Source organism: Bacillus rossius, chromosome 6 (genome assembly GCF_032445375.1).
Source record: "Bacillus rossius redtenbacheri isolate Brsri chromosome 6, Brsri_v3, whole genome shotgun sequence".
NCBI classification, from domain to species: domain Eukaryota; kingdom Metazoa; phylum Arthropoda; class Insecta; order Phasmatodea; family Bacillidae; genus Bacillus; species Bacillus rossius.
Genome location: NC_086334.1, coordinates 3,040,611 through 3,059,230, shown reverse-complemented (window position 1 = coordinate 3,059,230; position 18,620 = coordinate 3,040,611). Strand labels below are relative to the sequence as shown.

Below are 18,620 nucleotides of genomic sequence, written 5' to 3'. Positions count from 1 at the left end.
TATTTCCATACATCACACATTAACATGCAAGACGAGCAGGTCGCCTTGTTAATCTGCACTGCCTGACTCGCTTATATCCTCCTGGCTGGGCATCGTTGGCTCACGGTCGTAGAGGGGCGTGTACAAATAGCTGCGATCCAATCACGAACACAGTACCTGAGTGTGGAGATTTGCGTTCTAGCTTGCGACCAAATGAATGCGCGAAATTTCCGTATCTCCACTTAAGGGCTCCGCCTACCAGGGCACACACACGGTGCACAGAGCTTCAGGAAAAACAACGCGATTTCAAAACTTATCAAGATATAGTGGTGGGGTCTGTTTATCGAAAAGCATTTAAGAGTTCGCTGAGGGCCGAAAAGTACTTTTGATTTCGGATTAAGTTTTTAAACTGTATTTTTAGAAGACTTAAAATGGCTAAAACGCATTTTTTTTTCAGAGTAATTTTTAGGCGTAAAACAACCGGTACAGATTCTTGAAAGCACTTTAGGGACTTGCATTGCACCTTTATCTTAATTTTCCCGCAATATAATGTTACGGTCACCGCTCAAATTTCACAGTTGTCCTGTGACGACGAGAAGACTGCGCGCCAGTCCAGAGGAGACACCGCGCTAGAAGCACCAGCGAGCGTCGCGCTTATCATCCCGCCTCACTAACACACACACACCCCTGGCGAGGTGGGCCCCTTAAGGCCCAGCCATGTGCGACCAGTACAACAGCCAGTCAACGAGTAATTCCGTATGGCTTACGTACGAGAATGTAGAATCCTACAGGTGCCACAAAATAACACTAATTTTAAAAAGATCTGTAGGAAGCTCGCCCTGAACTGCAGATCAACAGGTGAGAAGGAGGTGATCATGAACAAGGCATCGTCACCCCGTACCACGACTTACACTGCACCTGGGGGAAACTGCGGCCAATCAGAGCAGGACAACGGAGCTGGGTGAAGGTTAAATGCTGGTAAAAGAAAATTATTTTTAATCTTCCATGACACGCCTTCACATACAAGCGCCTTTATTTATATGCAGCCGGATTTAGAAAAGGTATATCGGTGTCCAACAATAAAACACGTTATTCCCAGCCTGCTTCACCAGTGGCCGGTGCCAAAACCTCGAAAAGAGATTCAGAGCGTTTGATGCACAAAGACCTAGCCAAGCATTCGCCCGGCCCTCTCGAGGCAAAAAAAAAAAAAAACAACTCAAAAATGTATATCACGTGTTACTCCTCTCCCAGTGTCTATTGGTCCACGATGAATCGTCAGCTATCCAGAAAGCGTCAGGCCCAGAGTTCTAGCTCATAACTTACCCGATAAATTTAGCACATCTTTTGGTCTTATTCTAAAGCCGTGATCGAATAAGCCAAAGAGAGGACTAATTTAGGTTAACAATGCGTGGTTTCATGAGTTAGTTATCGGCACTATTTATGCAAATAATATAACCGTTCAGGTTAAAAAGTCTGAAATTATGAAAAGTTAATTAAAACAGCTTTATAAATATTTTGCAACCCAAACAAATAGTTTTATAAATGTATTTAACGTTTGTCTGATTATCTGTTAGTTCCCGCATCACTCAAAAACTACTTAAAATATATCGAATTTTTTTTTCTCTTTGATTAACTTTAACACTAGACTAAATGTAATCAAAAATTACACACCTAATGTGTTTAAAAAGGTGTAATATATTTACGTCTCCGTGGTTGATTAAATAAAAGTTAAGATGTTCGGTGGAAATATTAAATATCAAAAACAAATCTCTTATTGCCATCTTCTGAAATTCTAACGTGTGAAAAAGAGGTGCTATGAAAAAAAAATCATATCTGTTTTACCGTTTCCTAAAATTGAACCACTAAAAGGGTGAAAAGGAGGCGGATATGGTTTTGTTATCGAAAACCATATCTTCGAAACGAAGGATTGGATACTGGGTATGAATAATATGCAAACATTAAATACTAATATATTTGGTGTATTTTTTTAATAATCACTATATAGTAGTTAAGAAGGGAATAAATATGATTTATAATAAGCAATTTTTTTTTCGAAAATTAAATGTTATGTGATTTGTATTAGGTCTGGATCGTGAAGATACACACACACATATTTATAATCCTTTTTTTTCTTTTTTTCTAAATTATGTTCTTAAAGGAGTGAAAATGGGTTCAAGTTTGGGTAAATATTAAAAAAAAATTATATCGCTAAATTCATTTAAGTAATATGTAGGAAACTAAGCGTGAATAACAAATACATATAACAAAAAAGACCTGCCTGTACTATGTTTAACCATTTTTAATTTTCGTGCTTTGTTTTGATTATATAAAAGTTTTAACATATATCGTGATACACTTAAGAATGAGATAATACAATTTTCATTATTACTTTAAACTGAAAATAAATGTTTAGTACATTTTTTTTTTTAATTTCTCCTTCAGAGTTGTTCAAAGTGGAATTAAGTCAACAAATATAATCGATTTCTACTGTGGGAGGTATGAATTCTGACGAATATTTGTTTTTACAATGGAAATAAATTTGTACCATTTTTGGTTACCGCTTGGCAAAAAAAAAAAAAACCAGGCAGAGTTAAAGGGTTTTTAGTTTGGTTCATTATGTTTAACATGTCTACGAATTCACTGAAACGGAAGTTTACAATACCATTACTAAATTGTATAACTATCTTATGTTGAATGGCATGCCATTTTTTGAAGTCATGTGACTATCAGGTGATCTACTATGAATGTAAAAACAAAAACAAGAGTTTTTTCTATCTTAGCCAAGAAAAATAAGAAAACGTGTGATAAAAACACATTTTAAACTTAAGTTTTTTCTTCCATTTTTGATTCGTACAATAGCATCTCAATCCTGCAGTTCAAAACTTATTTCCGTGAATATAAAATTAGCACAAAAAAGTAAGCAGAGATGGGTGAATTTTATTTCATACTTCGGATGTAAAATAATCTCTAATAACACGAGCCAAGAAGGAAGGAGGTGACTAAGAGTATGTTAACTCACACAAGGAGAGCTTATGCGCAGATTTTGACCACTTTAATACATTTTAACACGCTACAAATTTCATACCTTCAGTAAAAAAAAAAAAAACTCCCGAAAAATACCACACGAAATGCTATACTTAAATGTTTTTTTCAGTATACAAGATTTCTTACACTAAGCAAGTTATAAAGTGAAAATATCAACTCTCAACACTGATTATTGTTTTCGTTTTGATTTGGTAGACTTTAAATTTATTTTAGCTAGAATGATATTGCGTGGTTTCTTTGGACCACGACAAAATTAGGTACAGTGTAAGCAATTTCGAAACAATACAATAGAACCTAAGCTAGATAAAATGTAGACAGGAACTTTAAAGACATTTCAATATCTAAGCTCAATAAGAAACGCCTTGGAAAGTAAGCTGAATATGTCGGCTGAATGCCTACCAGTTAGGCAACCTGTGTAACGCGACTGCCTACAAGGCTGCTTACAGCACAGGGTCTACAAGCAACATCAAGTTTGTTGTTTAAAATTAGCACTATATTATTAGATTATCTCACTGTTCTTTAACAATTTGAGCTGGTTGTTACCCCAGAATATCTTGGTATTTAATTTAAAAGTCTACAGTTCATGACGATATTGGGAAGGGGAAGAAGAGTAAAAGAGCGCTGTGGCATCAAATCAACGAAAACACGTTTCGTTGTTACGTGTCATCACCAGCTTATTTGCATTAAATTATACGTATCATGTTACAACTATATGCCCGATTTTTTTTCTCTCTCATCACTAAATATCAAACTGTTTGTAACTTATTGCATACGTACATACTATTTGTAAAAGGCAAAACCAGTTTTGTGTCTAGTTCACTATATTTGGTCAGCTTTGAAATAGTCACAATACAAAATGCAAAAAAAAAAAAATTAAAATTACGTCTTTGTCGGCAGGGTCATCAGAAACACGATCCGTGAGGGGGGAGGGGGGGACGCGATTCAAAATCTATAGCTAGAAGTAAAGCGACGTTGAATATGGAATGAGCTATTCAGTCGATTATGTGCCTTATCCCCAAGGCTGTTACGAATTTAGAGGTGGCTGAAAGAGCGCTACAAGGCCCTGCTCGCGAAAACGTAACAAGTGACGGTCGCGAATACCGGCATTAAAAAAAAAACACTAATTGCCTGGTCGTGAGGAAAGCTAAAATAAATTATTTATATTGAATTTCAGTCAATTGGCCTGCCCCAACGCAAGAGAAAAAAAATGCGTACGAGCCGTAAAGGAAAAATTGTTCATGGGACACATTGTTTCGCATTTAAGTTATCTCAGGTAAAATGAATTTTTTGTACAATACCCAACACATCCGGTCATACACTAGTTCGATTCAAATTTGTAGGTGGTTAACATCAAACGATTACCAGGAAATTAATCTGCGAAAATATTCGGGCATATTGTACAATGAAATCGTTCATACAGTTTAAAACAATAATAAGATCGGCTGTAACATTCAAATAAGACAGTTGTAACATTCAAATTTAAAAAAAAATATGAGTTAACATAGGTACTAATTAATTTTGACATACTGTGAGTCAGTGTGTACTACGAGCAAAAGGGAAGGCGAATGATAGTTTAGTTGCAACAACTAATGAGCTTTCAAGTGAATTTGTATAAGTAAAAACCCAACATCAAGTTAACCCGCAGTTTTACACAGACTAATTAAATAAATGTCCAATAGTCATTCCCACTCAAAAACAACAGTCGTACTCAATCATAACAAGTTGTGTACCACCCACATTTTCATGCAGGTTGTGTCATTGATCATACAAGGGTAGTTTGGTTCATGCTAGGAAAAGCACACCGACCATACTTCATTTCTCTTACCTGTTTTACTAGAGGAATTAGTGTTTGCTCTATGCTTTTCGTTTTTATTTCCAGTGCATCCTGCTCCAGCGGCTTTAGCGCGGCCATGTTTGGCCAACTACCTTTGACTATACACATCGCCGCTCATTGTGAGGACTGACAATTACTCGAACCATCGCCTACACTGCCATCTGTTGGTTTTCTGAATATACTCATAGTCGATGTGGTCACGTGTGGTGGCCAACAAAGCAAAAACTACAACGTGACAATTATGTTGGTAGCCTTGAACTTAACTCCTTATTCCCACAGAGGTTATTCCAATAAAGTCTTTTCCTGAAGTGTCGAGAAATATTTTTGAAAGGTGTGGTACCCAAACTGGTTAATCGATTAGTTGTAACTGTTGTTATTTGTTTTGAATTTGGATTGAACGGTGATAAACAATGACTAATGTAATTACTGTAGTCAACAGATAAGTGTAAAATTTGTATATATTCAAGTGTATCGTACGATTAAAATAATTGTGACTATAATAAAAAAACTGGAGTGCAAAGTAAGCTTTTGTTATGTTTTCAGTAAACGGTCAACTCTTGAATGGAGCTCTCGGATTCATCGCTTGTGTCTATGAGTTTAGGAGATTCTGACGGATTTGGTAGTCTTTTGGGATTAAATCTCGATAGAACTCATGCTTTGGAAGCTTTAGGGACAAAACGTAGAAGGTAAGTTTTTATAATTTTGTTAATACACTTGTATCTGTAAGTTTTTAGGTTAGGATTTAAAGGCGTTGCTGCAGTTGAAAATAAAATCGAAACCACAGAATCTAATACGTTACTTTAGTGGATATCAATTGTCATATCCATTGCCAAAACATAATTACATAAGTTTTTTTTGTAAGTGTGGAATCCAGGGGCATTTCAACGAAAATTGAAAGTAAAAAAAAATGGCCTGGCTGTTTTTTGGCTGTTCCCTCAATAGTATGTTCGTTAATTCCGACTCAATTTATGTTGTAGAAAAAAAAAGATGATTTTAAATGGATGTTTTTCCACTTCCTGTTGTGTTTTTGAATCATGTTCCAAGAGAGCCTTGAGATACTTCAAGTATTTCACAGTTTTTATGAGTGGTTAGGTTAGGTTTATTTATTACAAGTTAGGTTATGTTAGTTACATTACAATCACTGTGATATAGTTAGAATCGAAGGTTAGATTAAGTTATTTAATTACTTCAAAATAGCATGGATAGTTAATTAGTTAGGTAAGCAACTTTAACACTCTAAAATTGTTTTTAACACTCTAAAATTGTTTGAATTTTTAGTGAATTACCACTCTTACATGTAGCTAACCTAACCAAAAATCTAAACTATTTCAAAGTATTTAAATGCATGTAACTAATGTAACCAACTGTTAGTAAACTACTGGTAAAGTAGTACTTAAAATATCACAGTGCCCTTTTCGAGAATGATTCAAAAACATGTAAGGAAGAGAGAAAAAAAGCATTTGAAAATTTTTATGTTTTAATTTCATTAAAGAGGTTCTCCTTCAGAATTACCAAATAATTTTCAAACTAGTGACATTCCATATCAAGAAAAACCACCATTTAAATTGTACGTACTTCCAACATTGAAACTTAATTTTCTGCCATAAATATATGTAGGCCTATCTGATAATTGTCATGGAGAGGGCTACAAATCATAAGTAATGATTATGACTCACATTCTGGTCATCCAAACGTGAATTCCAACTTCATTTAGGGTAAAAAATGACGAAAAATAGGAAACCTGGTACGGTGGATCATTATATTTTTTTGGAAAAAATAAGGGAATAATCTGGGAATTTAAAAAAAAAATGGTTAGACACACAGGTATATACACCAGCTGTGCCTTGAGTATTGAATTTGGGTTCGTTAATGCTCATAATGCAACGTAATATGCCCTGTATTAGAGCAGAGCAGTATTCTAAACCCAATGTGCAATATGGCACATGAAGCTAAACTCTGTCTATGAAGGTGTCTTGAAGGTTTCTAGTAATTTTGCTACTATTATCTTTGAAAGATTTGTGCAATGGTAGTGCATGACTTGATGTAGGCTTTTGGACATAATGCCATTGCTATGCTCATGTATGTCTGTAGAAGAAAACTACAAAAAACACAAATGACAAAAACACAAATCAAGCAAAAAATTGCTGTTGTCAGGATATAAACACCAAGCCTACATCAAGTCAATTTTGCTACTGTTGTCATAAAGCTAGAGATTCTGTAAGGCATAGCTATTTTATTGTTAATTATTAGGAAAATTTGGTAAATTATTTTTGGAAGTATCCCCAAAAAATATATATATATATATTAGTTAATCTTCATAGAACTATTCTGAGGAGGAAGTGAGGGAGTGGTGGTTGTGGCTCACGCCGGGCGGGGCGACGTGATCTTGCAGCAGTTCGAGATCCATCAAGCGGAGGCGGTTCGACGATGAGCTGGTGGAGTCCAGCCTGGGCGCGCCGGCTGGTTTCGGCAACAAGTTGGGACGAGCACGCACGCAGTCCGTGTCCAGCCCTGCACTAGGTGCGCTCGCCCCCCTGGAGCCGCCCCCCACTGCACTCGTTGCACCTGCGTAGTGGCACCTGGGACTGCGACGTCACTTGGGCCTCTGAACATTCCGTAACCATGCGACAGATGAACCCACCGAAATTCTTAATAAATCTCCAGTAATGTTTTTTTCGTTAGAATAATGAAAAGCCATTCCTTTAAAATTTAAATATTTTGTTCCTCTTTAAGATCTTGCTTGTTTTGAACTTTTATTTATTTTTTTTAGGTATATTTTTGTACAATTTATATTCTGTAGGACCTGGTTTCACAATAGGAAGTTAAGAAAAAAAATTTAATTTTACTTGATTTTAATTTGGCTTGTTTGAAAGGTTGCACATTCAATTTCTGTTGTCAAGGATTTTTAACATGGCTGAAAAATTGAGCTTGTGTTAACAACTATTTTTTTTACCTTCATCTCCAGATCGCAAAAAACCATTGCCCAGGGTTCGTACGCCTCCTTAATATCCTTAAAAGGCCTTAATATGTCCTGTATTGAATAAGGACCCTTAAACATCCTTAAACATTCACTAATAATCCATAAAAATGCCTTAATAAAAATTGATAGTGTGCAAATAAAGTATAAATGTGGGTATTTTAATGTTCATTTGTTTCCTACCTTGGCAGCAAACACCACATTCCCAGTATAATTTGTGAATTTCAGGCCGCGTGATTAGATTGTATATGTGAAAAATTTTGTATTGGTTTTTCATAATTAGCATCTCACATTTAAACTAAAAAGGTGTGTTTTACAGTTTACTTTGAAACTTACAAAGTAAATGTTATTAGTGATCAAATTAAATGTCGGGGCTATAAATTTCAGATACACTCTACACTTGGGTTGCATATTTGTTCCAGAGATAATTATTGACAATATTGGCATTCTGTAAGAATTGAACCAATCAAAAAAATAATTTTTTTAATTTTTTTGAGCATTAACTATCCATTTAACATTATTTTCTTGAGGTATTTTGTGATATTACAAATAGTTTTTGTACCTGTGGATAGTTGGAAAGGGGTAGTTAAAAAATTACGTAATTTTTCATTTCACAAAAGGGTACGAATCATAACAGTGGATTCATCCTGCCTATTCCGTCCTTGTCGCACGGTGTTCACCTTCCCCCGAGGATGGTGGGGTACCCAATTTCAGACTTTGTTTTCCATCTCCAGTCCCAAAAAGATGTGCTTGATGTTAATTTGTGCAATCCATTAGCCGTTCAGTCTCGCAATCGATTATTCCTGAATACCGTACTGCACGTGAGAAATTAAGTGCTCATTTTCTGGTGGGTTTGCAGTTACATTGCCTCTTCTCAAGACCCTGCATGCCGTCTTCTCTCAACCCATCAAAGCTTACGTATAGGAACCACGCAGTCTACCAATACTCGTCTGAAAGTGGTAACGGGTGGTGACGGCGCATTGAAGCGTGCCAGCGGCAGGGAAGGGAGATGGTTGATTGTGTTGCAGCCTCGGAGATTGTCTCTCCGCCGAGCTCCTCTGCCATGCCCTCGGCGATGCTCCCCGCTGCCCTGCTGGAGAGCCGCCAGCGTCGCAACAGCAGCAAGCCCTCCGGGGGCAGGCGCAGTCGCCGCCCGCGCCACCCCCACTCCATCGCGACCAAGGACCTGGGGCGCTGGAAGCCCACCGACGACCTGGCGCTCATCATCGGGGTCCAGCAGGTACCGTCCATGGCTTCAGTAGTCAGGACATACGAGTGGTGTCTGTTCATGAAAAGTGTCTAAGATTTTGGAGTTAGAATGATTTCTGTATTTTTTTTTAATAGTAAAAATGGAAAAAAAATTTGTGTTTTCTGAATAATAAACTATTTGCATTTTGATATGAAACTCCTTGTAGAGATTCTTGAAAGCACTCAAGGAACTTGAACTATCTCTTTTGGATTTTTTTCATTTCCATTTGTATCATTTCAGATTATTTCGGTTATCTTTGATTTATTTCGTTACAATTCATGCATTTAATCATTGAAATTGATGTAAAATGTTTGGTTACCACTGCACTCAGATTTTTTATAGTTGCCCTTTTATAGAAATGGTTAGAATTTATTTCAGAAAATATTAATTAATTTTACCTGGCATTTCGAAATTCTCAAATTTGTTACGATTTTGACAGCCAAGAAACAAGAAATAGGTTTTTTGTGATAGAAATGCAAATGCATATCATGAAAGTAGCCAGTGGCATTGCAGCTAAACGTAAAAAATTTCAGTTCTGTGATCAATTAAATTTTCCTTGTTTGTACGACCCAAAAACGTTAATGATGTAACTTTGGCAGCTAATTATGCGAAAAGTATGCGCAGTATATAATTTTCATTTCGTGAAAGTTAAACAAATGAAAAAGTCTAAAAGTTTATCAGTGATTAATATAAATATAAAATCATGACCTGAAATGGACGTAGTAAGTTATGCAAAAAGGAACCAACCCACAATTTTATTATATTTTATTTGAAAATAAATTAAAATACCTAGTACAAGGTTGATTGTACCGTCGTTGCTTTTATTATATATCAGTTTATATACTAGACCATTAAAATTATACCCACATTATATTATCGATAGGAGAATTACAATTTATAATTAACTTTATCTTCAAAATACTCAGAATAGGTTTCATGTGGGTTGGTTCCTTCTTGCATAACTACGTCCAAACGAGAGGCAGTGAGAGGAAGTGTCGGGCGGAACGCGGGCGCGGCTGTGCGCAGACCAACGACCTGCGCATGGTGCACCGCGGGGTGAAGTTCTCGTGCCGCTTCACGGTCCAGGAGCTGCAGCAGCGCTGGTACACGCTGCTGTACGACCCCGCCGTGTCGCGCGTCGCCGTCGCCGCCATGAGGAACCTGCACCCGGAGCACATCGCCGCCATCCAGGGCCGCGCGCTCTTCAGCAAGGCCGAGGAGGCCCTCATCGGCACCGTCAAGTCCGTGAGTGGCAGCTCCCCGTAGCCGGTGCCCCACCCGAGGGACGGGCCTGTCGTCCCGGCCAGACTGCGCCAAGGATCTGCGACAGAGTCGATTGGTTGGGGGGAAAAGGCAATACCCGAGAAAATCCACAGTCGGCAGCAGGGCCGCAACTAGGGTCTCTGGCACACGGGGGCTTGAGTGGATTCATGCGCCCCCCCCCTCCCCCCTCCCACACCCCCTAATTTTTTGCACATACCACGCCAATGAAGCGGGCGGGGGTCCGGGGGCCCTCCCCACGGAAAAATGGTGCTGTGTTGAGACGTATTGTGAATCAGATTAGACATTACCGGCATGCAAGTTTAAAAAACTTTTTACCGGTTACCAGTTTTGTAGTAGGAAGGAATTACAATGAATTTTGGCGCCTCCACACAGCTTCCCCCCCCCCCCCCCCCCCTCCCCCCAGTTGCGGCCCTGGTCGGCAGCAACGTCCACTGCATTTCCCTCTTCCGAGGAATCCATGGTTCGTCTGCCCGGGAATCAGAACCCGGATCTCCTCGGTGGGAGGCGAGTGTTCTAGTCATTCAATCTGATAGATTTGAACTGCAAAAATTGTTAGTTTGTTAACATGATATCATAATTTAACTTTATAATTTTAATTTTGTTAAAGGGTGTTTTTTTTGCTGCTGATGGCAATTAATGGCTCTGTGGCTATTTGCAAAAGGTAGGTGGTGAATTACGTGGCAGTTGAATGTAAACTTGATCAACCGAGGTGGTGATAAAACATTATATTCTTGCATTTTAGAATGACCGGGGTCCTAATCGTGGTCCAGCCGTGGTCACTCCAGACACTGCCCAGAGCATTCCTTGACACTGCTCAGAGCATTCCTTGCTAATGGCCAATATTGCAATTGGGTCTCCTGCTTTAATTATATTGCTCTCAATGGGATAAAAAATCAAGAGAATTTTTGATACGTATTTAAAAAGAAAAAAAATTGTTTGAAAATTTGGTTCATATACACACACCCATGAATATGCACGTACACACACACACAAAAGCAAGCGTAACGTACCCAAGGATTTAACTGTTTCCGGTTGGAGCTCAGCCATTGACTTGACTCAGTTTTTTAAACGATCAGTGGGTACCCAAGTGGTTTCCAGTGCATTATGTTTTTTTTTTCCTTCTGAATAATTTTAATAAATTTTTTAAAATTGTGAAACACTCATTTAGGACCACTATACTACAATGTGACAGATTTCAACTGACAAAACACTAAAATTTGAACTTCTCTTGTTTAGTAAATATTAATTTTTTTTTGTAAATTAATTATGCTTTGAAAGAAAATTACAAATATTATTATTATTATTATTATTATTATTATTATTATTATTATTATTATTATTTTGCATTTGAAAAAGAGGAACTTGTCTTAAGCTATCTGTGGAAGAAAATTTGATAGTAAAAACTTTGATAGTGTTTGTCACAGTTTGATAATGAACTCACCTTGACGGCACTGCGTGTGCAGACGTCGCAGCCGACGCTGGCAGTGTTCCAGGAGTTGGTGCAGCAGAACCCGCAGGTGCTGTACCCCGGCCGCACCGCCAAGGCCATCTGCAACCACTGGCAGCTCATGAAGCAGTACCACCTCCTCCCCGACCAATCAGGTGCGTGGGAGCGTGAGCTGTGGGCCGGCTACCAGTGCAGTAGCGAGGGAAGGACTGCTTTACTGCAAGTGCCTGCATGTGGGTATTTGTGCCACTTTCCGTTATTCAATTGAAATTAATTACTCAACTGCCTCCTTTTTTTATTGCATGAGGACTTATATACTTACATGTAAAAGTATTTTCACATCCTCGCATGACATATGTACGTGGAATAGTTGTTTGACACTCAACGTGCATGTAATACTCCTTGTGCAACTTTAAGTATCCAATTTTATGACAAAAAGTTAAAATCATTCCCATCTTTAAAATCGACATTGCTGACGGTGCAAGCGATTTTGTCAAGTTACGCATCTCAAATTGTCTTGATACAGTGAACTCCCTATTATCCGCGCATGCTACGAAAAAAAATACAGCACATGTGTAAATCTGTATTTTATTACAAGTGAGCAAATTTGAACCTCTACTGACGAGTGCATTGCGTGCAGTAAACAGCGAAACGCCGCAGGCCTTCTCGGAACTCACGCAGTATAGGCTGGCGTGCGTTGCTATTTTTGTCTCTGTCGCGCTATGGTTTGAGCAATTTTACGTTTACATTACTGAAATGTGTTGTACGTTAATTATTCAGTAAAATACTAAAATTTTAGCATCATTTTAAAAAATTTTAATGTTAATTGCAACTTTTACTGTACATAAATTTTTAGATTTTTAAGTTGACGTTAATGTTTCCTTTTTTGTTTCCCATTTTCGGCTTTTTTGCGGATTATCCGCGATTTCCGCTATCCGCGGTGGGCCTGCCACTTAGTTTCGCGGATAATGGGGAGTGCGCTGCAATTGTAACAGTAGGTATCAGTAACGACCCGACGGGAGGGGCAGTCGGGTCCGAGCGTGTCGTGTGCGCCGTGTGCCGCAGTGTCGTCGCTGCCGCGCGGGGAGCACGTGCTCAACTTCTCGGACGCGGAGGAGCTCATCAACGACGCGGAGCTGGCCGAGCCCCCCGAGGAGAAGCTGGAGACGGAGCTGGCCTTGTCGGACAGGTGGGCGGCCGTATTCCCCCCGCCGGCGTCTCGACTGGCTCGGAGTCTTCGTGTGTCGTGCACACGGGGCAACTGTAACATCTGAGAGCAGTGGAAACAAACCACTTTACAGCGTAGAAATGAAGACAAAAGAAACAGTTCATGTTCCTTGAGTACTTTCAAGAATCTCCACAAGGAGTTTCAAATCAAAAGAGTAAATAGTTTATTATTCTGAAAACACCAAATTTTTTTTTCCATGTTTACAATTTTAAAAAAAAAAAATACAGAAATCATTCAAACTTCAACATCTTAAACACTTTTCATGGACAGACCAGGAGACCAGGAGAGGGATCGGGCAGTCGCGCACGGTCGTGAATTCAGACGAAAAGAAGGATTAACCTGCAGAGGGTTCCTTGCCCCGCTGTGCAAGCTGGCCTTGAAGATCATTGAAAAATAAATACATTGTAGCTGCTAGTTGTGATTTTTTTTTTTTTTGTGTTAAGCAGACCTTGCTCTGAATTGAAAGAAACGAGCTCCTCTGGTAAGGCAGCCATGGGTTCTAAAATTTGTGGTTTAAAATACATTACAAAGTCCTTCAGCATTCATTTCAATCTCACAACCAAGAATTTTTAAAAATTAGTTTACAAAAATATTTTTTGAGGTGCATAATTTTTTTTCAAATACAAATTGTTTTGTAAATAAGTTACAGCAGGTGCGTAGGATGGCTCAAAATGTTTTCAATTTTGCTGTGGCATGGATTGGAGCTGGAGCCAATGAAGTAGTGGGCGGTGAAGTGAGCACTGACGTACTGCAGTAGTTTTGGTTACAGGAATACCAGTGGGTGGTTTAGTTCAGTTTGTTCGCAATTCTCACACAATAATTAGTCTTCCAGATTACAATTTCTTTTTTGTTACAGTCGTACCTGGTAGTGTTTTTTTTTTTTTTTAAACAGCTTTTGAGATTTGCTCATAGATTTCCTTTACCTTTCATATAGTGTTTGTCCTAAAGCATACACTGCTGTAAAACTCTAACACTAGGATTTGTGCTTGTTTAACCAGTGTCGTGCAAGCCCAGCTAAAAAGTCCAGGTGTGTAATGCAAACACAGCGTAACTGTAAACATAAAGAATCTATTGCTGTTTATGATATCATGTTAAAGTTTATTTAATAAAACTTGAAAAATCTGGCTCTTTGACTATGTATTATAGAAATTTTTAAAAAAAAAATTCCAAACTAATGGTACTAGATTCTGGCTGGTATTTGTATTGACGATTGTATGATCAACCCGATGTTGAGAGTGCCACAGTTGGAGGACGGTGCTGGCGTTTGCGCAGGCAAGCGAAGAACGAGATCAGGCACCTGGAGAACGAGCTGGGACGCTGGCAGGTGCTGGTGGACACCGTGACGGGCATCAGCCCCCCGGACTTCGACAACCAGACTCTGGCCGTGCTGAGGGGCCGCCTGGTGCGGTACCTCATGCGCTCCCGCGAGGTGTGTGTTCCTCCCGCCGCTGAAGTCTCCGGACCGTCGGTGGTCGCGGTACACCCATGGCTGAGGTGCGTGGGCATTGCTGCCGGCAGATAACGCTGGGGAGGGCGACGCGGGACCAGAACGTGGACGTGGATCTCGCGCTGGAGGGCCCGGCCTGGAAGATCTCCCGTCGCCAGGGGACGATACGCCTGCGCAACAACGGGGACTTCTTCCTCTCCAGCGAGGGCAAGCGCCCCATCTACATCGACGGCCGGCCCATCCTCACGGGCAACAAGTACCGCCTGAACAACAACTCCGTGCTCGAGGTACTGTTCGTCGGCATGCCTGCAGGAAGTCGTGAGGTCCCGTAGCAAAAACTACAAGTAGTTCTAGAAGTCCAGTCTCAGCTGACTGTTATTTTGTTTTATGATGTGTCACTTCAGTTTATAGTCGCACATTAAATATAAATAAACAAATATAATATAAATAAATATATTATAATATAATCTTATAAATGTAAATGAAGTGTGAAAGGTTGGTTAGGTTAGGTTAACTGCATTTTTTAAAAAAAAAAAAGTTAAATTTTTTAACAAAAAATATAGTTTTTGTAGTTGACTTAATCCAACCCACCTTCCACTTCACTATTAATTGTCTAATTTCTCTGAAGGTACTTTACTCCATATTTAACTTTTTCTTTCTCTGCGTATGTTACATGACGTGAAAGAAAATTAACTTTACATGTTCTGCATTCTTGAATTATTTGGTATTCCTATTTGATTCTAACTAAAAAAAAATGCATAGGCCTAGTGTTTGCCTATTCCCATGTATTAGATCTTCGCTATGGAAATCCACAGGCAGAACAATCTTTGAACCACTCATTATACATGCCTCTTCCCTTATGGGTATGCCAATACTGTGCCTCAATTAAAAAAAAACTAAGATCAAATTTGAAAATCAACTAAAGGAACCAGCCAAATTTTTAGAACTAAAATTAATGGAAAGATGCTAACTTGAAATAAACATATTTATTTTTTAAGAATATTTAGCTTTTATTATTAAAAAGAACAAAATTATTATTAACTAACACCAAAATAGCACAGAGGAAGAATTTGTATGCAATTTACTTTACTCTGGACATGTATCGAAACTGCAAAGTTATTGCCATTGATCACATGCAACAGTATTAAAGAAAGGAATAAAATATAAAAGTGAAATACGCTGCAAATTTAATTTCACTATTGTAATAAACTGGCACAAAACTAGTGAAGGGCAAAAATCGCTAAAAAAAAAACTAAATTGAATTTAAAAGAAATCTGTTCGAAGTTCACTTTGACTCGCCTGGAGGATCTAGGTACCGGATGTCACAGCTCTGTCTTCCGCGAGGGGGCAGACACACTTTTTTATTATTGCAGATTTTTGTGTGGTTGAAATATGTATCAAGTCCAGGTTTGTAGTTTGTGCTCTGAAAAGTACTACTTAGCTGAACTCGGGAATGTTGCGTGCTATGGTATACAGTGTGGAGTGTGGTATGCGTGTTGCACCAGGGCGCCAACTGTGTGCTGATGCTCAGAGTGCTGGTCAGATTGCAGGACTGCGCTTCGTGTTCCTGGTGAACCAAGACCTGATCAACGTGATTCGCCACGAGGCGGCCAAGCTCAACTTGCAGCCGTGAGACGCCGCGCAGCGTCGGGAACATCGCGTCTCGCCGTACCAACGCGCTCCTGTTGGACGGCTGGACTGTTCTCTGACATGTGCAAGCATGACTTTCGATGCGGTATATTGTTCAACCTTTTTCTTCGTGGTGGCAGATATAAAGTAGCCATCCTAAATATCTTATTCTTTCAGTTAAAAGACAGTTATGTTGGCTGGATGAGGGAGTAATATGACAAGGCTTTAGGTAGAGCTAACCTTGAGCTGCTAGTGACCGTCACCATTTTCTGGGGATATGAGACGCTGAAGTTACAGCATGTGCTATAGTTAATCACTTTCAAGAACTATTATAAGGTGCGTTTCCACTGAGGCAACATTTCGGCAACATTTTGAATGCGAAAATGTTGCTTAGCCCTGAGCGTTTTCACTGGTTCAACATATGTCGCACGATCAAGCAACGGTGTCAAACGCATCACACTGTCCGAGAATCGTGTTCGCGCGTCGCCAGTTGTCATCGTGCTTCCCACCCTGGTTGGGAAACAGGTGACATGTGGAAGAACGTGCGAGTGGTCCAAGGAAAGACTGTAGCTCTGATTGAGTAATATACAGTAGGCAGTTGCCAATACTGTGGGATGTTCCGTTTCCACAAAAAAAAATAAAAATGCTGTGAAAGAATGGCGGCTTAGTTTAGGTGTGTGGTAGCAGAAAAATATTATTTTAATGGGAAGATAAATTCATAGATAAACTTTAGCAATTTTTAGCTGTCTCTAGTTGTCAGAAACCCTAGCATTACCAATAATATTACTTCTGGTGGTACTAAAAACTGCTAATTGGTTTCAGATTTGTTTATTTTTGGCTCACATTTTTCTTTAACAGTGGTCTGTAACCCGGCCGTCATGCAGCCTGTCATGTGAAATTTGGGGCGGGCCCACTGACAATTCTATTTTTACTTCCTAAATATGATTTGTATGGTCAAAGTTAAAATTTAATACTTTCATTTATTTAGTTTCAATATATGTTTTTTTATCATAACTTTATATTTTCAGAAATTTATTTTATAAACATTGAAAATATTGGTTTGGCAGACCTAAAGTGTAGCCTAGTTTAATATAAAACCTGTTTGATTTAAATGTAATTGATTAGTTTTAAGTTACTTTTTCATCTAGCAAAATGACAAATGATCACGAATACAAAAAAAAACATCGTAATGAATACGGATATGGTACATTTATCGTGTATGGCACAGTACAGCCCGCAACAAATAGCCTAAGAAACAATTGTCCCTATATTCTAAAAAAAAAGTTGAAGACCGCTGTTATAAAATGTTACGAAAATCATCTTGAAGTCACATACATACAGCATTCAAGAAAAAAATTGCAACAGCTGCTGTGGTCTCTTCCATTTTAACGAACAGCTGCATGTATTTGTGGAAACGGTTTTGTAGAAGAGACGGGAAGCATGTTGCCTTTTCAACGTGTCGCACGAGACATGTGGACAAGATGTCATCCGTTGCATGCTGCCTCATTGGAAACGCGCCTAACGATCTTTCGATGCAAAAACAATTGCCCACCTGTTTGCCTTGTCATTCTTTACGTTTTCAGAATGAACATGCAGAAAGAAGACAATAATTATTTAGCAATTGTTGACAGTGTTTCTCCGGCAACTTAAAAAAAATTTTGTTAAGCGCCCTGAAAGTGTACACAGTACATAACGTACAGAATTTTTATTTCCTCGCCATGTTGCAATTGCCTTTTGCTCTGGGATGATACATATTGGTTAAGTGATTGTTTAACAGAGTTATTGAGATTGCTTCTTTGTTATGACATCCATAATTAGATCATAATTTACTGTAAGTAAAGGGCATTGCGACTTTGTGAATTAAGACTACTGATTGATTTCAATATAGGTTTGTTATTTGCAATGAGTATGTTATTTCCTTTTTTTACGAGGATTATAATTTTGAAATATGATTTTATTTTTTTTGCATGGTGTACTGACTAAATTAATATATGCTTAATCATTATGTTAGGATGTTATACATCAATAATGTTTGAAAATGAATTGTACTTCTGAGTCTGATACAATGCAGGAGGTTTGTGTTATAGAACTGTTTGAGACGCAAATGTTAGTTCGTTATTGGTAGGAAAAACCATTTTTACGATCCTACCACTTGTATTTATATTGATTTTTTTTTTTGAATGCTGAACACAATGCATACATTCAACTTAATCTATGTGTAGTAGTTTCTTATGAAGAGTTGCCTTAATACAATGTAATTATACATACCTACTCTTGTTACTGAACTAGTCATGTAATAAAAGTGATATACGTATATCGGTGTACATTTTTGGAACATCATTAAATCATCATACAAATTAAGTAAACAATTGAATACTGTACTTATATTTAAAAAAAAGTTTATGTTCTTAATACATGCATCAAAACTCAAAAGTTAAACTTTATGATTTAATGCAATTAACTATTATGAAATTAATAAATTATCATTAAAAAAATTGGTT

General features: G+C 38.3%; 2 protein-coding genes across 7 annotated transcripts in view; one reads left to right on the top strand and one right to left on the bottom strand.

The window, feature by feature from the left end:
• LOC134532511 (alpha-catulin) overlaps nucleotides 1-4,936 on the bottom strand; it is a 110,941-nt gene extending 106,005 nt beyond the window's left edge. For both annotated transcript variants that reach the window (XM_063368973.1, XM_063368974.1), the window contains exon 1: nucleotides 4,850-4,936. In XM_063368973.1, the coding sequence (XP_063225043.1) occupies nucleotides 4,850-4,936 (87 nt within the window). The remainder of the gene's footprint in view (nucleotides 1-4,849) is intronic.
• Nucleotides 4,937-5,092: 156 nt separating this feature from the next.
• On the top strand, nucleotides 5,093-18,433 carry LOC134532507 (microspherule protein 1). Of its 5 annotated transcripts, none has more exons than XM_063368970.1 (10): nucleotides 5,093-5,189; nucleotides 5,402-5,544; nucleotides 7,251-7,378; nucleotides 8,864-9,075; nucleotides 10,111-10,329; nucleotides 11,832-11,970; nucleotides 12,881-13,004; nucleotides 14,316-14,472; nucleotides 14,562-14,777; nucleotides 16,034-18,433. In XM_063368970.1, exons 2-10 carry the CDS (start codon nucleotides 5,420-5,422, stop codon nucleotides 16,121-16,123), a joined length of 1,410 nt encoding a protein of 469 aa, XP_063225040.1. In that variant the 5' UTR covers nucleotides 5,093-5,189; nucleotides 5,402-5,419; the 3' UTR covers nucleotides 16,124-18,433. The 5 variants fall into 5 exon arrangements, with proteins under 5 accessions (XP_063225040.1, XP_063225038.1, XP_063225036.1 ...); XM_063368966.1 differs by having other exon boundaries at nucleotides 5,128-5,189; nucleotides 11,832-12,048; XM_063368969.1 differs by having other exon boundaries at nucleotides 5,169-5,277.
• Nucleotides 18,434-18,620: the final 187 nt, after the last annotated feature.

Bases quoted from the DNA above. Each gene is read 5' to 3' on its own strand.
- LOC134532507 (XM_063368966.1), top strand. From the start codon at position 5,420: ATGGAGCTCTCGGATTCATCGCTTGTGTCTATGAGTTTAGGAGATTCT. The intron at 5,545-7,250 runs GTAAGTTTTTAT...GTGATCTTGCAG, and splicing joins TTAGGGACAAAACGTAGAAG to CAGTTCGAGATCCATCAAGC. The intron at 13,005-14,315 runs GTGGGCGGCCGT...GCGTTTGCGCAG, and splicing joins GAGCTGGCCTTGTCGGACAG to GCAAGCGAAGAACGAGATCA.